The 21278-nt window shown below is 36.9% G+C and overlaps 1 protein-coding gene across 3 annotated transcripts; it reads left to right on the forward strand.

The window, feature by feature from the left end:
* The first annotated feature begins 948 nt into the window (after nucleotides 1-948).
* Nucleotides 949-20292, forward strand: cbsb (cystathionine beta-synthase b). 3 transcript variants are annotated; one of them, XM_079618141.1, is made up of 15 exons: nucleotides 949-1172; nucleotides 3077-3409; nucleotides 4408-4514; nucleotides 9172-9306; nucleotides 9773-9852; nucleotides 9964-10168; nucleotides 10872-10963; nucleotides 11243-11368; nucleotides 11925-12009; nucleotides 12123-12228; nucleotides 13514-13591; nucleotides 13789-13923; nucleotides 15489-15597; nucleotides 15956-16040; nucleotides 19187-20292. In XM_079618141.1, the coding sequence occupies exons 2-15, from the start codon at nucleotides 3084-3086 to the stop codon at nucleotides 19318-19320; spliced, it is 1803 nt and encodes a 600-aa protein (XP_079474267.1). In that variant the 5' UTR covers nucleotides 949-1172; nucleotides 3077-3083; the 3' UTR covers nucleotides 19321-20292. The 3 variants fall into 3 exon arrangements, 2 of the variants coding, with proteins under 2 accessions (XP_079474267.1, XP_079474268.1); XM_079618142.1 differs by having other exon boundaries at nucleotides 1020-1172; nucleotides 3082-3409; XR_013798263.1 differs by lacking the exon at nucleotides 19187-20292 and having other exon boundaries at nucleotides 1037-1172; nucleotides 15284-15597.
* Nucleotides 20293-21278: the final 986 nt, after the last annotated feature.

Genomic DNA, 21278 nt, shown 5'->3' on the forward strand with positions numbered 1-21278 from the left:
TGTTATCTTATCCTGAATAACTACGGTCCACCTATAATAAGTGTTTATATTCGGACTATTTTAGACTGGCCCGGGTCGTACTGCTGCGGACTCGGAGTAGCCCAGTGTCTGCGTGACTCGTCATAGATATAAACAGAGAGAAGAAGATCCAGCTACAATGTTCTTCCGCAAGACGCATGCGGTTCTGTTATGGGCTTTTTAGGTGTTAAATGTCTTTGGCGTTATGTTCTATGTATGGAATACGTAAGTTTGATTAGTTAATAGCGAAATTGAGCGATCAAAAACTATGACGGCAAAACTATTTTATGGTTTCCATGCAACTTTGTACTTTATTCTATCACTGTGTCCCCGTATTTATAACTTGGAATATTTTAAATAATCTTACGATTCATCTTAAATGCTAATCTAAAGACTCAAGAATGTTTTGTACTACGATAGTAACAGAACAAATGGCCTCGGAGCACAGTATTAATTTTATGATAAGCATAAAACTGATAAATAAGCTCATGGGATCCTCAATAAAAGCAAGAAAATGGAAACCTCGCTCGCAAGAGCAACAAACCGGTTAAAGACAAAGAGCTGGGCGACGGACAAAATAGAGGAAGCTATGTTAGCTAACTTTTCCATAGAAACAGGTTTATAGAATGATACAGATTAATAAATATTTACATTCATAATGTTATTGTTGACGATTGTTTTAATGGGCTATTTTTCTTTTTGGGAAATTGAATAGGCTATTTTTAAGTAAACCTTTAAGACGACATTAACAAATACATTTGAATCTCGAGTACAGCCAGTCGTTGCAAGGCAAGTAGCTAATGATACGCCTATTTCAAACGATATTTTTTTTGTTTCATAATCAGTACAGTAAGATTTGCTCACAATACTCCGATGTTAGTTTACTACCGTATGTTAGATATAAATTGCAGAACTGTCCTAATGTTTTCTGTGCACGAGGGCACGACTAAATGCCGACATTTTCATTGGTTATGAGAAAAGAACAAACAGCAAATCAGCGCTCGACCCCAACAAGGTATGCTGCCACCTGATTGGACGCCAGTTTGACTCTTTAACGCATGTGAGCTGCTGGCAAGCCGACTACTTTCACATACGGATAGGTCATCTGAGTAATCGGACCTCTCCGGCTCACAAGTTCGTCTATATCAGGACAGGTGAGTAAAAATGACTGTTCGTATTTTAGTTGTAACCCCTAAAGATAACCCTTTTATTGATAACGAGTCCGACCAAGACACGGTAAAAGCATCAATCTGCGACATTACTACTACACAATGGTGGTGTTTGTGTCTGAGGAACATATCCTAATCGATTGCATTCCACAGAAGAGTTTTCCACACATAAATTATCAATAATAAAAAAATGCAATTTTCACCTTTTGTCGTAAGTGATGAGAATGCGGCGCGCGCATGATGAAACCTGGCCCCTGCGTCAGCATCACGATCAGCGCGAGCACAATGCAATAGCCACGCGATTGCGTCAGCATACTTTACCATGTTCGTTCATTATGTGATGCTCTTACATGTTTTACAACTCATACATACATGTATCTGCGGTGGCGATCTCCTCCAATTTATTATTCATTTGTTTTATTCAATATATTATTCACTATAATTTAAGCAGGATGACTGGCGATTCTTTTTAAAGCCCACCAAAACTCTCTTTGCTTATTATTATTATTATTATTAATAAATGTATGGTATTATAAATGGCAGCGGCTGTTGAATAGTTTATAAATGTACATTTAAAAAGAAAATCTGATATTTCTTGAGACAGCCTTTTACCAACTCTTTTCTCATACAATTTTTGGTTTAGTTGAGAATGTTTTGAAGATGGTTATGAACTTTTTTTTCTTAGATAGTGTTTCAGTGTTGTGACCATGACTAAACAGGATTTGTAAGAGTGAATCCCTCTGTACAGACTAGCTGGCTTTGCATGATCATTCTCAGTTGTCTAGAAAGCCACACCTCTTCCTTGAAGGTTGTCTGTGGTAAGCAGAAGTTTCTTATTTCACTGTGTTGAGTTTACAGTAGCTTATTTTCAGAGTATGGATGACTCCTTTATGATTATGTAACTAATGATGCTATCAATTGAGAGCAGAGATAACATGCAGTTAAAAGCTACAGTCAAAACATCCCTGATGTCAGCGATATTCCTGATGAAGTGCTTGGATTTTTTCTTCCTCTTCCTCTTTTTTGGCCGAAAGGCTTTGTTGGTGTTGTGTATCACTGTACTGTTCATTGCCTAAGAGTCCCTTCCTAGCAAATTTACAAGCATGTGAGGTATGCAATACATATGAACAAGTAGCCTACAGCTGTTCTGTTCTGAAGAGAAACCTAAACATTTCCAGCTCCTATTAGAACTGAAAGAAAACATGGATAAACGTTTTCCACATGGATCAAATCTTCCATATCACCTGGATTTCATTGCATCTCCTTTTCTGTGGCGATCATTAGTTGTTGTTGTTTTTGTTTTTTTTAAATGAGGGATCAACTTTTGCTTATTCATGCTTTGACCAGGAGCAACTTGAGGCTGTAATAAGGGTGCTTGTTTTATCTTCATGTTTGCCGATCGAGACCATAGTGATTTATAGGTCTAATCTAATAGATATTGTTATCAAGAAGTGAGTGTTTTTGTACACATTCTAAATGATAATGTTTTATATTCTTCCTCTCACTGTCTTTAAGCACGCAAGTGTTATCATACATAGAGATATGTCAATGAAGTAAAGCACTATAAATATTATCTTTTAGGAGGGTGTTTGAGACTTTCATGGAACTTGTACAGTGGTTTGGCTTTCTAAATGGCATGTTATGATCTGTCAGTGTTGCATAAGCACTTGGATGACATGGACAGACACTGTATTTAAACATAATAGAGTGAAAACCGGAATGAACTTCTAGAGTGATACGCCCAAATTTATGATGGGAGGGTTGCGTAATGCTTCCTAATACCAGTAATGTTTATAACTGTGGATCTTTTTATTCGTTTATCTTTTAATGGATACTGAAAAACAGTAAGTACAAAGCCTTGGTGACTGACACTTAAAATGTTTCCTCAGGTAAGCCATGCCATCAGTACCATCTAGTTCAGAGTCAGTTGGGACTGGTCCCATCTGCCCACATGCAAATGGAGAATCTGGCATCAACATGGATGCCAAGCTGAAAGTCGATGCCGTCTCGAACGGAAATGCTGGACAAAAGTTAAATGTGAAGGGCACAGCCCATGTGAATGAAACAAACAGTCACCATGTGAAGAGTATTAATGGAGAGCACACGGAGAATGGATCAGAGGTCACCATGGAGAGGAAATGGATTCGACCCGATTTGCCCAGCAGATGCACCTGGAAACTTGGTGACCCAAACACAGAGTCGCCCCACAACCACTTCCAACGGTAAGCATGCGGCACCTTCAAGCTGTTACATGCTTTCCTAAAAATGCATATGTGATTTGTCAGTGCATAGATTTTAAAGAGATGGTTTACTCAAAGTTAAAAGTCTGTCATTTACTCACCCTCTCATTTCTTTCATACTCATTTCTTTGTTCTGCTGAACACAAAGGAAGATATTTTGAAGAATGCCAGTTAAGCATACAGTTGTGGGGCTCCACTGACTTCCATAGTATTTTTTTTTCATACTGTGGAAGTCAATGGGGACCAGTAACTTTGGTCTCAAACATTCTTCAAAATATTTTCCTTTGTGTTCAGCAGAACAAGAACATACTGTTTTGGAACAACATGAGGGTGAGTAAATGATGACAATTTTCATTTTTGGGTGTAGTCCATCTTAAAGGTACATCTGTACCTTTAAGAGTAGTAAGTTTAGTGGTAAGGGCATAGGGTTGTTTTAACATGAAGCAGGATGTTTTTAAAATCAAACTATGCAGGCACTTGTTGTTTACCTACACAGTAAAATTGCCTGTATGTATTGCCTGCAATGTATGTGTGAACACTGAGGTTCTAAATTATTTAAAAAAAAAAATCACTTTTAAATAATAAACTATATGCACAATATATAAATAAAACATCTTGCCAACAAAGGAGAAACTTTAAAGTAAAGCCAGAAAACTTTTGAAAATAAAGAAATTAAGACGTATTATTATTATTTTTCAGTTAATATAAAAAATATGCTTTCGTTCTACACATGAATTACCATTCATGACCATTCAAGTAACTCCTGTTTAACAACAGTGATTTTTCAGGAAGAATGACTCATCTAGAAATGTAACCGTGAATGACCACACTTTTACTACACACATAAACCAAAGCCACAGTCTGCAGAGTCACAGTGATGCAGTCAGTTCAGTTGTGGTTATTTTATGATTGACGTTCACCTTAATGTGTGTTTGTGGTAGTGCATGTGTAACCGCTTGACGTGCTCCCTTTTCTCACAGGACCGAGACACCCAGTATCCTCCCCAACATCTTAAGCAAGATCGGAGACACCCCACTGGTCCGCATGAACAAGATTCCCAATGCTTTTGGCCTCAAGTGTGAGCTTTGTGAGTATCTGTAAAATACGTGTGCAGAGGATGTCTTCCAACCGTTTTTTCTTTTTTCTGTCGTGTCCTATGAGGACACGAAAGATCACATGATCATTTAAGGACAGCCTGTAAAATGCATGTATCGGCACGTGTGTCTGCGTTGGGAAGTAAGGGGTCGAGTTCTGGAGTGAGGAATGCAGGTGTTGGGTTTCACTCTTCTCCGCTGATTGAGGACGTGAAGAAGCAAACGTTCCTAGACTGACCGCACTGAGTCACGGTTCATTCAAGCATTTTGAGTGCATTAACCTATTTATTTAGTTCAATTACATGCACGTAGTTAAGGAGTAGTTCACTTCAGAATGCAGCTTCAAAGGGCTCTACACAATCCCAGCCGAGGAAAGGGTCTTATCTAACGAAACAATCGGTCATTTAAAAAACAAAAGAATATATACTTTTTTGCCACAAATGGTTTATAAAGGTTGGGTAGGGTGACAATTTGGACCTTCAAACTGTTGTAACACATTGAAGTCCACTCTATGGAAAAAAATCCTGGAATGTTTTCCTCAAAAACCTTATTTTCTTATTGACTGAGGAAAGAAAGACATGAACATCTTGGATGACGTAAATGAACAGGACTACTCATTTAACACCATCTCTTTTTTTAAATAAGCTGCATCCGATTATGCATACTTCCCTACTACGTGGTAGGTGAGAAATAGTATGTCTGAATTCACAATTAATGAAATGGTAGGCAAAAACAGACCTATTATTACTGCTGAGATTCTGAAGTATGCATTCAATAGATACTTTACTATCCCATGGGAGAGAAGTTGTGAATGGCAGCAAAGCAATGCAACTGACACTGTAGGTCACTTAACAGTAACAACATGACAGATGTAATACATCCATCCATGCTTCACACATTCATACTGTATAGAATGTATTTTTTTAACGGTCACAAAGAACTTATTTAGAAGTACTTACTGTGATTTTGGATGCTGCCATAGAGTTGGAAGAATGAATCTGGTTTATGGAACACCTCCCTGATGCACTTTCATGAGTGATGATACTAGGAAATCCAGTGTTAACTTGCCTTCACATAAACTTTGAACTGACTCCAGGCCATTTTACTGGAACCGAAAACCGCAATTAAGGTTTGGGTTAATTTGAACCAAGAGTCCAGTCAACCCAGAGTTTGAAACTCCGAGTTTATGCTCATCCACAATGAACAAGGGAAACAATTCTTAACAGAGCGCAGAATCCAGGAGTCACCAATGAAATGATAATATTTTTTTAAAGAACGGCTGATGGAATTAAATAAGTCTTTGTTTTGTTTTTGTAATACTTCATAAATTATATAGATCTTATGTAGCCCCGCCCCTTTTCAGCGCTGCACTCGTTGTGTTCAGTCTTCTGGTTTGTTTTTCTACAGCATGAAGTTAAGATCTTACAGATTTATGAATGAACAGCTCGTTTTAAAATCTCCCTGGTCTAAAGACATTTGTTATGACATCCGCTTCAAACATTACAACGCTCATGATAACTTTTGTTAACTCTAGAATAATTAAATCCATTTCACCAGCTAATTACTCTTCGACAGCGATGCCATTGAATTGTACAGAGCTGACGCAAAAAACGAAAGTTCAAATACAAAATTCTGAAGATGACTGGATCTGCTGGAAAGTACAATTATCTTCCTCCGATAAAATCAAAGGCCTAAGTACCACTTAGTAGTTCCTGCAGGGAGGAATGCATTGCGTGTTGCAGCAGATCCATACCTCACATGGACATGTTGCATTGTATTGTTTTTGTTTTGGTTTGGAACAAAAACTTTCTTTCAGAATGTACTCAAGGAGCTAAATTGAAACTCAATGCATTCTTTGACAAAACCAGGCTCACAAAATGGCGGCATTCATTCTTTTCTTTTGTGAAAGGTGAGCGAGTTTAGTCGCTTGGGTCAAAAGTGTCGCTGGGCTGTAGTTAAGCCCCTCTTTGCTTTAACGAACGTTGTTTGAAAGTGTTATTGTGTGGAAGTCAAAGCCTTTGATCCTAAATGTTTTAATGAGATTTATAATAGGGATTCAATATGTCTAGCGAGTTCATGTGAACAAGATTACCCCTTGGCCAGTTGAGCCGACAGGCTTTGGCAATACAGACGTAGAATTAGCTGACTAATTGTTTCTGAGTTGGTGCAGATTTCACATATTTGCATGTGTGAGTGTGTGACTGTGTGTGGTTGGGATGGAGGGGAGGTTCAGGTTGGACAGTAAATGCTTTCTATCGAATTAAGTGCACCATGTATTTGCTGTATACTTTTTTCACACAGGTGTGTATATATAACCCAAAGTTATTTGTGTGGCTCTCAACTTTTTTGACTGCAAGACCCCCACTGTCCACAACAATATTCGAAGGCCCCACAAATATTTTTCACAATTTCTACCTGATAAAATATCTTAGTTCGGCATACCGCATAACTACAAAAATGTGTAGGGTAAGCGTACCTATTAAGCCCACCAAAATCTAAGTCTAGGTTTTTTTCATAGATATTGACATGGTTTATAAGAAAATTTATTTGTTAAAATGCAAGATTAATCTCACATTTGAAAATGTATTTATTAGTTGATGTACATTTTAGAATATAAAATTAAGATATTTTATTAATAAAGTCAGAAGTCTGGCATGGGCTTAATTGGTACTTTGGCACCATTTAAGCCCGCATGTGTTCCAAATAAGCCCACATCATGATTGATTTATACAATATAATTATTTGTATTATTTTTTAATAAGTAAAACATTGATATATTTATTCAGTGACAGGGAAGCATTAAAAAAAGTAATTTTGCTAATGTTTTATTAGAGCCCTGGGTGTGATTGGTAGGTGTTAGTGGCTGGGGGTCCAGGCCGGTGGTCTGGAGCCTTCAGTCGGCTTGACTCTGGAGCATCTCAGGAGCCAAGCCGAGTTGCGGATCCATACTCTTGGCTTTCAGGGGGTATTCTAGTGGGCCCCCCATGCCGGGAGTATAGAGCCTTAAATTGGCTGGATTCTGGAGTTATGCCTGGTCAAAGCTGGAACTTTGACCGAGTGTATCCTGGGAAGGAAGCCGAGTTGGGATTGGTTTGGGGGGGTCCACTAGTGGTCCTCCCATGTCCTAAGTATGGAGCCTTGAGTCGGCTTGGTTCCACATGAAGTCAAAATTCCACATGAAGTATCCAATTAATAGGCCATTAAACAATTTCTCTCACAAAGTTGATTAAACTTTGTAATTTGAGGGATTCCTCAATGAAACACATAAGGTGGGCTTAAATGGTTCCACAGTCAGTAAAGGTGAAAAAAAGACAGTTTTCCTTTAAAAATATATAATGTATGTTTACACAGACATGCAAGGAGCTTAAATATACTGTGGACAAAGCATCATAGTAATTTCCATTGTGCCCACATTGAGAAATGTTATGTTTTTTTCATTCAAGGTTAGCTTGTGTTGACTCTAGTTTGCATGCGTTTTATGGCGCTGTACCATTTAAGCCCTTCTTTAAAAAAAGTTAATTTATGAAAATAATCTTCCCAACAAAACAATTTATGATGTATTTATTTGTAAATTAATGTAAAATAAATCACAAAATATTTAGTGTTTGTAGTTCACATGCTTAATTCTTCAGCAGTCTATCTTCCAGTAAGGCTAATGGTTTGACCTTGAGATTGGCTTTGAGCGCAAACTAATAAAATTCATCTTTCAATTTAAAGGAAAATTATATAAAATTATTAATTATTATTTGTTCATACACAAAAAACAATACATTTATCTCTTATTTGACATAAAATCAATGTAATTACCAAAAGAATGGCTGAAAATTGCAGAAATGTGTTGATTTCTGAAGGGTCCAGAAACACCAAAGTTTTTGGGTGTCTTTGTTTGAGGTCCCCTGAGACCGCATGCACATGAGTGGGGCTAACTTAACATTGCCAAATGTGTTTAACATGCAATAAAAAATGTCAGGTAAGTTACAAATCACTGGATTGGTTAAAATAAGGAGCAGCAAAAAATATGATTTTCTCTTTTTTATATTAGACTTCAAAGTTGAAAGTGGGCTTAAAGGGTACATGGGCTTAATTGGTACACTTACCCTATTCATTATAAATGTAGTCAATGTTTCATTTTTTTGACTAGGTCTAGAATTCACACTTTTAAAAAATATAAAAATAAAAAGATAACTTGAAGCCCCATTGGAAATTTACTGATGACTCCTAGGGCCCAGTCCCCTGGTTAAGAACCGCGGAGTTACCTGTGCGCGGAGTTACCTGTGCGCGGAGTTACCTGTGCGCGGAGTTACCTGTGCGCGGAGTTACCTGTGCGCGGAGTTACCTGTGCGCGGAGTTACCTGTGCGCGGAGTTACCTGTGCGCGGAGTTACCTGTGCGCGGAGTTACCTGTGCGCGGAGTTACCTGTGCGCGGAGTTACCTGTGCGCGGAGTTACCTGTAAAGCTAAAGCACATTTTTGGCCAGAAATAATCAAAAGTGCTGTAACAAATAAAATTTGCTTCTGCCCCATACACTCCTATTATAAAGAAACTATACATTCAGTGATGTTTAAATTTATAATCTAAGGAGCATGATGATGTGGAATTGACAACATGCCTAAATGGACTGGTATTTTTTTTTTTTCTATCATTGTCTAGTGGCTAAATGCGAGTTCTTCAATGCCGGTGGAAGCGTAAAGGACAGAATCAGTCTGCGAATGGTAGAAGATGCTGAGCAAGACGGCGTCCTTAAACCTGGAGACACTATCATTGAACCCACATCAGGAAACACAGGTGTGTGTGTGCACCATTTGGCACAATAATACTTATTCTCGTCATGTCTTTTAATATTTTTCTTGAAAGAAAGTACTAGTTGTTTTTAACTGTGCCATGTTGAGAAACCGCCTCTGTTCCATTCTGTTTAATCCGGACACTGGAATGCCGGAGGACCAGTTAAACATGTCATGTGCCAACTAGTATGGCACCAAAGTCACAAATATAGTTTGCTAAGTGTTATACAACATTTCTAACATTCACTAATCAATAAACTAGTGAAGATTATTGATATTAAATCGTGATTGAGACTGATGGATAAGAAAAAATAAAATGTTTTTCTATGCTCTCACTTTATCTGCTATCCCTCCTTGTTCTAGTTTGTACTTTTCTGGACAATGTTTGAAACGTGGTATTGCTAGCATTTGAAGCTAGTTGAATTTTGGATAAAAGTGTCTTCTAAATGAATAAATGTTTTGTTTTTCAGGTATTGGACTTGCCCTGGCAGCAGCAGTAAAAGGTTATCGCTGCATCATTGTCATGCCTGAAAAGATGAGCATGGAAAAGGTGAAATTCTGAAAATAAATATGGCGTGGGTGTGAGTCCACTCGATTTCTGAAGACTTCTGTCGATATGTGTGTTTGAATAGTCATGTTTCGTGTCCTCACATGCTCCCAGGTGGACGTGCTCCGTGCTCTGGGTGCAGAGATTGTTCGTACCCCTACCTCTGCCCGTTTTGACTCTCCTGAGTCTCATGTGGGTGTGGCTTGGCGTTTGAAGAATGAGATTCCTAATGCTCACATTCTGGACCAGTACCGTAATCCCAGCAACCCCCTGGCCCACTACGACACCACTGCAGAGGAGATTCTGAAACAATGTGACGGTAACTGCAGAATTTGTGTAGAAGCAACTTTGTGGCTTTTTCTAAATTAATCATTAACCTTCTGGCTTCAGTCAATTGGATTATTTTTATGAAAATGCTCATAATTTACAATTGGTTCTCAACCAGGGACCCGGGACACATTAGGGGGCCTCGACAAACTTCCAGGAAGTCTTGCAATAATTAAAATTTAGTAGGGCTGGGTTGTGACACAAATACACAAATTTCTCAATTTGATGTTGATTTATTTAAATATATTATTTTTAATATAATATTGAATATAATTTGATTTTTCTCAAGGAAAACTAATGCTGTAACTATACAGGAAGTCAGTTGGTACTACACTATAATATTGAAGGACACATTTTTTTATTACACCCAAGGAATGTTCATAAGGAAAAAGTGATACTAACTTTATAATTACATAATTATGTTTCTACTCCGCATAGACTAAAAGAGAAATTCTTGGGATTTAAGAATTTGATATTGGTTCTTCAAAATGAGAATTGATTACAATTGAGAAATCACTTTTTTTTTTTTTTTTTACCCAGCCCTAAATTGTCATATTATTGATTTACATATACAGCTGACATCAGATAATAGGGCCTTCAAATATTGACAAAAGGTTAAAGAAAGTAAAAAAGGCCAAGAATTACTACATATGAGTAATGTTGAAACCATGTATTTTTTTGTTTGCCCTCTGTAGGTAAAATAGACATGCTGGTGGCTGGAGCTGGCACTGGTGGCACCATCACTGGTATCGCCCGCAAGCTGAAGGAGAAATGCCCTGATATCAAGGTGAGACTCGGATTGGGTTATGAATTCTGATACAGCTGTCAATGAACATATTTTCTTCTATTTATTTATCTGATTTTTACCTGATATAAGTATTTTGGCATTATATTTTATTACTATTTCTAAGTTTTTTTTATTTTTATTTTTTTATTAGCTTTTATTTCACATCATAGTTATTACTCAAAGGAATTTTGAATAATCATTACTTTGTTCGGAGAGACACTTGTTTCCACTTGCATTTATTTTTACACCACCTATAATGTGTTTGTCTTTGTTCCTCAGATAGTTGGAGTGGATCCTGAGGGATCCATCCTTGCTGAGCCGGAGGAGCTGAATAAGACGGACAAGACTCAGTATGAGGTGGAGGGCATCGGATATGACTTCATCCCCACTGTTTTGGACAGATCTGTAAGTGTGTATTTGCAGAGTAGGTTTTGATGTAGTTGAAATGACACTTGATGTTTATTTATGGCAAAGGACCCACCTTAAATGTTATCCCCTAAAATTGTCATTCCTTTCCAGTGTTTGCCATCCGACCTATTGTCATATTTAGCCTAGACCAATAAGGGTCGTTTTAAAGCCAAATTGTGAAAAAAAATATGCCATATACTGTATAGAGACAAGCTACTTAGAAATAATGCACAGTTATTTAAATATTTTTCAGATATTCAACTCTTAAAAGTACATGGATGCATATCGTTTTAACCCATAGTAGAGGCAATAGTAACTAAGGATGTGTTCACACTTGTAGTTCGGTTCTTTTGGTTCGGAACAAAAAAGAAAATTATGCATTTAGTTTTTTTTATTTTAATTACAGAAATTAGATAAAAGAACAATATCGTGATCGTGAAAGAAGAATTTGATAATATCGCCCACCCCTATTTTGATTTCGCACTTAATTAATGCTAGACAAAATCCTTGAAGGGTGTTTTTTTTTTTTTTTTAACCAAATTTTCTGTCTCAGGTGGTGGATAGTTGGTACAAGTCCAATGATGATGAGTCCTTTGCCATGTCTCGTATGCTCATCAGGGAGGAGGGTCTTCTGTGCGGTATGTGACTCGTAATACATCTCTCACATTTAATGTGTGTGAAATTAAGTGTGTATTAATTTAGTTAATTTAGTATTAATGAACTAAAGTCTGTTCTCTATCACTCTTTGTAGGCGGTAGTTCAGGCACAGCCATGGCTGCAGCTGTGCATGTGGCCAAAGAGCTGAAGGAAGGCCAGCGCTGTGTGGTGATCCTTCCCGACTCCATCCGCAACTACATGTAGGTTTCGGTGTTCCCAGCATTCGAGTGTGCTTAGCTGTGGTGTGAATGTGTTTTGTGTTGCCTGGTAGATTAAGCAACAACAATACTATTGTGATGTTTAAGACTTAAACCTAGACAGCCGGTATGTTCAGAATAGTATGCCACCGTTCCACCAGAGTTGAGAATCTGCTTTAAAGCTGTAGCTTCCCAAAATACAAGCTATTTACGGTTTTATTTAGTCTTGTCTACTGAACTATGCTAATCTTAAGATAGTGTTTAAATGAGTCAGTTAGCTGCACAAACAGTATCAATGTAGGATGTAGGAAATATCTTTTACCAATGTATAACTATTCAAAACAAAACCAACAAGGGTTTTAGCATGATGTTTAACAAGATTAAACAGATACATTTACACTACATAATACTAATCAAACTAGAGAACACACACCTTTATATAATAGTCAAAAACATTGTGATGAACAGCAGCTGTTAATCAGCGTTTTCACACACACACACACACACACACACACACACACACACACACACACACACACACTACATAATACTAATCAAACTAGAGAACACACACCTTTATATAATAGTCAAAAACATTGTGATGAACAGCAGCTGTTAATCAGCGTTTACACACACACACACACACACACACTACATAATACTAATCAAACTAGAGAACACACACCTTTATATAATAGTCAAAAACATTGTGATGAACAGCAGCTGTTAATCAGCATTTACACACACACACACACACACACACTTTTACATAAAGCATCTAAAATAACCAATTTGCAAAAACATATTTTTTTGAGAAACAAATAGTGATTTCAGGAAAAATAACTACTTTTAGTTAAATACTTCCCAATACTGCGTGCTTGTTCCTCAAATGCAGTATGTGTACAATACATAGTATGCATATTTTCCCACTGTGTTAGATACTGTTTCCTAGGGTTGCACTATTGATCGAAATAAAACCAAAATCACGATACAGCTTAGTGCGATTATCAAATCACATGGGCTGTGATTTAATGAAATGGGTATTCTGGGTGTTTCAGATGTGTTCAGTTGCATGTGAGCCGCTTGTGATCCAGTGTCTCAGAGCAACTGTTTACAGTAAATGCTGTTCTACATGAACTCCTCTCTGCATCTGATATGAGTTTGAGTCACTTATAGCATTCCACTGAACTGAAAAGCCACTTGGTAATGTAATCATAGTTCAGCATGGGTCAGGCTATGTGTTAGTACACTCGTAGTCTTGGCCTAAATGCTTTGTTCTCCCTCTTAGGTCTAAATTTCTTAGTGACAAGTGGATGTGTGAAAAGGGCTTCCTGAGTGAGGAGGATCTTGTTGTCAAGAAGCAATGGTGAGTGTATACACATACCCACGTACGCATGTTGTCTTTGGAAGCACCCTTGTTATTTACACTCTGATATCTGATATTACACTGGGCTGCATTACTGCTACAGTTAAGCTTCTATATGTGGAGGCATGTTCACTCTCCCAGATTACTCTGCATGTGTGTCATCTTATCGTGAGTTTTTACTGTCTTTCTCTCGGTAGGTGGTGGAATCTGACTCTACAGGAGCTCCGGCTCTCCGCCCCCCTGACTGTGCTGCCTTTAGTGTCCATCAAGAAGACCATTCAGATCCTGAAAGAGAAGGCCTTTGACCAAGCACCCGTGGTGGATGATGCCGGGTAGGTCATTCATTCAGAAACCAGTTATTATGTTAACCTATTATGTGTTCATAAAGATCTCTGAAACAATGAGGTGAAGAAATCCATCAAAAACCTTGTTTAAGGTGCCGTGTTCTTATTACATATCATTGCAAAAATAAAATTTAATTGAATAAAAAATAAAATAGTTTTCCACTATATTTCTAAGTATTTTTCCCCTTATACATTTGAATACATGTGTTAAGATTTTTTTAACATATATTTTAGGTAAAATATTTTACAAATATCAAACTTTTCTTGGGGTATTCCATTCCTGAGAACTTTTGAACTAACCTTACCATGTTATAAAAAGGTCAAAATATCTTATATTGAAGTTACTGATATTGACGCACAATATGAAAACAAATATACTGTAAAAAAATTATAATGATATTAATAAAATAGTTGGATTTTAATGATTCTATTCATGTAACTAATTTATTTTGAAAATATTTTCTTTTATAATGTTTTACATACAGTTGAACACCTTTTTTGCCCCACCAGATATGTTGTTTGTGTATGCATGTAATTAATTGTATATTAATTAGTGCTGGGTATCGATCCTGATGTTCCGATTCAATTTCGATTCGCAAGCTCTCAATTCGATTCAATTTCGGTTCTCGATTCGACTCAATAAATATAGATTTAATACAAATATTTATAAAAAAAGAACAGTGAACATAAGTTTGAGTGGTTGATTAATAAAAAGAAATGAAGAACTCTTAAACGTTTTATTTTAGATACACTTGGGTACATTAAAACAGAACCGACTCTAGATTTCAAATGCATACAATGAATAGACAGGATTTTGATGCAAGATGAAAAATTGATGCTGAAAATTGGACAAGTCAGAACAGTCGCATGCCTTGATCAAACAGGATCAGGTTATTTAATATTTAAGATAAAACAAACAAAATCTCACAGCATTAGCTGCAACATGGAGGCTGCAAGCCTAACAGTGCAGGAAAACGAATACTGGCTTTTGGGTGATGGATAAATCAATATGGGGAAAAACCCCCCGATTCGTGGCCTTTGAGAATCGATTTTGAATCGACCACATTTTTAAAAAATGATTAATCGAAAAAAAAAGTTTTTGCCCAGCCCTAATATTAATAGTACTTTATTATTTTGTAATTAAATATTTTTTCTAAAATGATTACAAATTAATTCAGATATTGAAAACTTTCATAATAGAAAGTCAATGTTAATATGATTTTTTTTTTTTTTCATTATTATTATTTAGTTATGTTGAATAGCTTCATACATTCTGATATCCTGGACATTTGTGTACCCAAGCACTGCTCATTTGACGTCTCCCTGATTTATATCATCGTCTCATTAGAGGCTCCAAGTGTTTCGGACAACGGAGACACCCGAAATGTACAGTGCTGATGTCTTCCAGGACCAAGATTGAGACTTAATAGATCTGGACTAAAAAAAGAGTGTCCTGTCATTGACCCAAAAATAGCAAAATGATCAAACAGATGTAGGAAGAAATAAGTGGAGGGAGGTGTGGCTCAGTCTGGTGTCTGGTTCTCTCCCTGCAGGCAGATTCTGGGCATGGTCACGTTGGGGAACATGCTCTCGTCGGTTCTGGCTGGGAAGGTTAGGCCATCTGATCCCATAAGCAAAGTTCTCTACAAACAGTTTAAACAGGTGGGCACACGCATGCAAACACACACACCCCTTTCTGCCATGCTGTACATGCAGCAGAAGGTTCAAGAAAAAGTATTCACACAATTTGTTCAAATAAACCTTGAGACATCGGAAATCCTTATAAGTGCATGTTATTTTATGTTTTTTATTTCCCCTCTGGCTCAAAATGAGGATAACTGGGATCTAATTATATGATTGTCTAGAGCGAAGACTTTTTTGATTTCTGAGGCTTGGATGAAGGAAATGATAATGTGTTAATTGTACGTCAGAGTAAATATCAGTACACGAGTGCTATTTAACAACCAGTAATAACAGGTAATGTGATCTCTCAATAGTGAACTTGTCTGTCTTCCTGTAGGTGCGCCTAACTGATAACCTGGGCAAACTCTCACGTATCCTGGAGACGGACCATTTTGCTCTTGTTGTGCATGAACAGATTCAGTGTAAGTCAAGTTCTTTAACTCTGTTCCATTTTTTTTTTTCCTAACCAATCTCCATTTTCTTATTTTTAGTCACGAACATTACATGTGTGTCTGTGTGTGAGGTCCTGGTAAACCCTACGGGGAAATGTCCCCACAAAGATGGCAATGTCTGAAATCCTTGTCCTTGTGGGGACATATTCCATTAGGAAAACCGCTTCTGAATCAAATCACCTTTTGAAAATGTAAAAATGCTGAAAGTTTTTCTTTGTTTAGGATTAGGGGATAGGATATGCAGTTTGTACCATATAAAAATAGTTGTCAATGGAAAGTCCCCCTAAAACATGAAAACCCGTGAAAATTTAACCACAGTAATACTAATAAATGTTTATTAAGCATAAAATCAGCATATTAGTGATTTCTGAAGGATCATGTGACACGGAAAGCTGGATTAATGATGCTGAAAATTCAGCTTTGCCATCACCGGAATAAATAGCATTTTAAAATCTATTTAAATAGAAAACAGTTATTTTAAATACAAAATACAATACAAATAGTAACATTGTGAAATATTTGATATCAAATAAATACAGCCTTGAACAAAAAAGATTTTCAGTAACACTTTGCAATAAGGTTTCATTAGTTAACATTAGTTGTCTACTTTAGTTAACATGAACTAATAATGAACTGCACTTCTACCTCTTTGTTAGTTAATTTCAACATTTACTATTGATTTTAATTATGTATAAGTTGTATTTATTAAGATTAGTTAATGCACTGGGAACTAACAATAGTCGTTCATTGTTTGTTCATGTTAGTTAATACATTACAATAATCTTTCATTTGTTTACATTAGTTAGTGTTACCAAGACTTCTTTCAGAAATATAAACAATTCCCCCAAACTTTTGAATGCTAGTGTATATTTGGAACTCATTTCAAATGAGTGTCTTTTTACAGAGGCCATTTACAGTAACTCTGACGTCTGGTTGGGCCAGACAAATTTACGGGAAAAGTTCAAATCTTTTTGCCGATCAGATCGGAAAGGCATTTATTTTCAATGAAGAAATTAGTAAAAAAGTGGAAATTAAGTTATAAATAAATAATAATAATAAAGTGTATCGGTTAGGTGTAGGGAGGGCTTTATTGTCCTAATAAGTCAGCATCTATTTAATAATTTAAATAAATATAATAATTTAAACAGCTATTATTGCATACCATTTAATGTACAACAACACTGAGGTGCAAATAGTATCTGCCACTATTTATAAGTGGCAGATGGCATCTACTGTAACTGCTATTTACACTTATGTAAAAATAGCATCAATGCATTTTCTTTGCAATGTTTTTTTAGCGATAGATGCTATTTACACTAAGTGGAAATAGCATAGTGTAAATGGCATCTAGTGTAAATGGCATCTATTGACCTGTCAATCATTGTGATATCTGGTAAAAAAAAAAACCTGTATATTAAAATAGATTCGCTAGTCAATAATTATCTATTAAACCAGGGCATTGACACTATTCCCAAAAACTCAATGCACTGGATGCACAGGCTTTTACGGTCAGTGCTTTACACAATCAAATCATCCTTCACTTGGTAGAAGCTGCCGAATTAGACAGATGCCAGAATGCAAACAAACAAAATGTGACCTTCAATACAGATTCCATTTAGTAATGTATTGGGTCACCACATGATGTAACAATGTAAAGTGTGGGTCCTAAATCAAAACCATTGGTGAATGTAAAACATTGTCAAAGAAGTGTCGTAGTCTAGCATCTAGCATCTAGCATCACATGACGAATTAACAGGTACTTTACAAAATGTACTAGTCTATTCATACAAAACACAGCACTATTCAGGAACAACAGTCTTATTCATGGAGCTTAATACAATACGGCACCAATTCGTGATACAGGACACGTGTTTTCCTGAACTTCGGATCACTGCGCCCCTCTATTTGCTCTTAGTGGCAAAGGGACATTACACCTGCTGTGGCATATACTCAGCCAAGTGCTAGGACACCACTGTGGACTTTCCGTTTTCTAGCTAAGGTTAACAAACATTACATAGGAATACAGGGCGGGACTGCTTTTATAACTTCCATAACATCATTATTGTAAATGAAAATAATAATGTTATTGTAGAATCACTGGCATACTTGTATAGTTTTTGTGGTAGTAATTTACAAACAGTGTTGGGGAAAGCTATTTTTAAAAGTAATGCATTAAAATATTGCGTTACTCCCTGAAAAAGTAACTAATTGTGTTACTTTTTATGGAAAGGAACGAGTTGCGTTACTTTTTTCTCATCTAGGCTGGGCCTTTTACACAAAGTGAAATTAATAAGCCTCAGACTGAAGGAAATGCAAATTCACATCTGTAAAGTAGAGGGTGCAGTTCCTCAGTTTCCTCAGTTTGCTTCTTTTGATCCAATTCAACCATGTGAATGTCATCGGCAAATACATTGGTTAATAAAGTGAGATACAATACATAAAGTATATTTGTGTAATTCAGCATATTTAATTATTGCAGGTTTGTGTAATATTGAGTTTGCATTTCGCTGTTTTTATTCAATTTGAGGAATACTGAAATTGTTTTTGTGCAAGTGAGATGAGTAAATGCATGCTCGCATTTAGTCTAGAACTACAATAACCATCATGTTCACACACAACGCCTCTGCACTTACTCCCGATTTCTCTCAACATGGGGACAGGAGAGCTGTCAGTCAATAAATGGGGAAGCAAAGTCCGATATTTTGTTGTAAATTTAAAAGTAATGCATTACTGGAAAAAAAAAATATGACATAAATCTTGTTACTTGTAAATGTGTTACCCCCAACAACGTTTACATGAAGGTTTCATTTGATAAAATTAGAAGTTAGTTAACTACATTAATTAACATGAATAATACTTGTACAGAATTCATTAACCTTAGTTAATGTTAATTTCAACATTTACATTAAAATCGAAACTTGTATTTGTTAAAACTGTTTATGCACTGTAAATGTGAAATAACTTGTACATTATTCCTTACTTAATTTTAGTTAATAAAAATGGCTCGTTCTTGCATCAGCCTGAAGGGGGTTTATTCTGAGATAGAGTAAATGCAGGCTGTGATGTCATTGCAGTGGATGGTGTCCGCAGTCTGAATTGCAGTTCCTGTCTTACAGACATGAGTAATGGATCCCCCAAGATGAGGCAGATGGTGTTTGGGGTCGTGACAGCCATTGACCTGCTGAACTACGTGGCTACGCGTGAGAGGAGGGAACGCTCGCTGTCCGAGTGCTCTCTGTCTGAAGAGTAGTGAACGATCGAGTGATCGAATGAGTGTGGGAACACAATGGTGAAGCGTTGTTGTTGTTTCTCTCTCTCTCTCTCTCTCTCTCTCTCTCTCTCTCTCTCTCTCTCTCTCTCTCTCTCTCTCTCTCTCTCTCTTTCTCTTTCTCTTTCTCTCTTTCTTTATTTTTTTTTTAATTTCTCGGCAAGTGACGAGCTCAGTTTTAAAGAATTATCCTTTTTTTTTTTTTTTTTTTACTACAAGTAAGAGCCAGTCAATATAATTTTACATGTCATTCTTACTCTGTTGACTTGATTTTGCTCTTCTTTGGTCTCTCTTAATTTTTAGTTCAGTTTGTGCTTTGTTAACCCGTCAACATAATGAAGTAATCTCACAGGTCATTTAACCACCCTTTGTAGATTTGTTTACTTTGCAAATCTGATTTTATAGAGGTGTATATATTTAAATGAATGTACTTCATTCTTTCAAAAGCTGCATGCAGTTAAGTATTTTTGGGTTTAGTTGAAGTGCTAGATTCAGGTGCTCTCTTGTCTGATCTACAGCTACGTTGCCACCTAGGGACTGCAATAGTTTACAACAATCACGGAGACTTTGATCTTCATCAATCATGCTCTGCTTCTTGGCACAATGATCTCTGGGAGTTTTGCAGGCATGATTAATAATATTTGACAAAGCAAATAATAAGTGTGTTTGGTAAACCGAACTGCACCCAGACAGGGTTACTTGGTATTTTTCTTGTATTGAAACAAGACGCGATATAGAATGTAAATAAATAATGGTGGTTCGGACTTGCTTAAAACACACCACTTTGTGTTGAGCAAATTTGATAATTATTTTCATTTTTCTATGTTCTTATTGACTGATGTCTTGTAAATCAAAACTTCTGGAGACTGAATAAGATTGTTTGTATAGGAGTCGATGTGATGTGAAGTGTATGAATGTGCATTAGGCTGATCTCATGTTTATGGTTTTTGTGCATGCTGCTGGAGGTCTCCGGAGCAGAATGTCTTTACTCTTCTGTTATGATGCTCTGTTATTTGATTTAGCTTTTACTTGAATCTTATTGCTGTAATAAATTCTGGTTACAAATAAAGGCTTTATTTCCGGAAGCAAGAGTGGTTGTGTGAATTGTATTGGCACTTCACTTGTCTCTCTGCCTTCGAAGGAAACATTTGTAACGGAACATTTCTCTCATTCTGGCTGGTGAGAATTACAGGTTGTGATCAGTCTCAACCTCAGTCTAAAAAAAAAGTCACCAAAAAAAAAAATACATGGCATTAACCGTGCATATTTTTATGGGCTAAAATTCAACATGGTTGTAGATTTAAGCTTTGAATATTTAAAGTCCCTGTAAAGGCAATTCTAAAAAAAAAAAAAATCTAAACACATTATAAATGTTAGAAATGTATTGCTAAAACATATTACAAAGACTGAAGTGCTGAATTGTGGAGACCGTTCAACAGTTTTTCACCATTGTTCCTCTGTTCCTGGATTTTTTTGGGCGGGGCTAAAACGGTGGCTCGATGACGCACTGGAGCCACTGACGCTGGCCCCTCCCCTAATATAACAATAGAGCACATTCACACCAGTTTGCCGCTCTGTCAGTAGCCAGTAGTTCCTACAGCCTACAGTCTGCTAGCTAGCTATGCCTTCGTCACGGAAATGCGTACTAGGCTACTTGGATGCGATCACGTACAAAACAGATCGGTGTCCTTATTTACATTTCCGAAAAACGATCACATCAAGAAGAGTTGGATTAATTTTGGGAAGAGCCACCTTGAAGAGCTGAGGATCGCCGCCAAAACCCGCCTCTGTAGTGATCATTTAACATTTATAGATTTATAAACTTTCGTCGGAGACAACAGGATTCACTGGTAATTCGCTGTTACTGGTGAATGGGGCCGAACCGACTATCTCTCGCCTCGGCCTTCATCCTCCCGTCGCGCCGACAACTGGTGCCATCA

The sequence above is a fragment of the Phoxinus phoxinus genome (assembly GCF_949152265.1).
Source record: "Phoxinus phoxinus genome assembly, chromosome: 7".
NCBI classification, from domain to species: domain Eukaryota; kingdom Metazoa; phylum Chordata; class Actinopteri; order Cypriniformes; family Leuciscidae; genus Phoxinus; species Phoxinus phoxinus.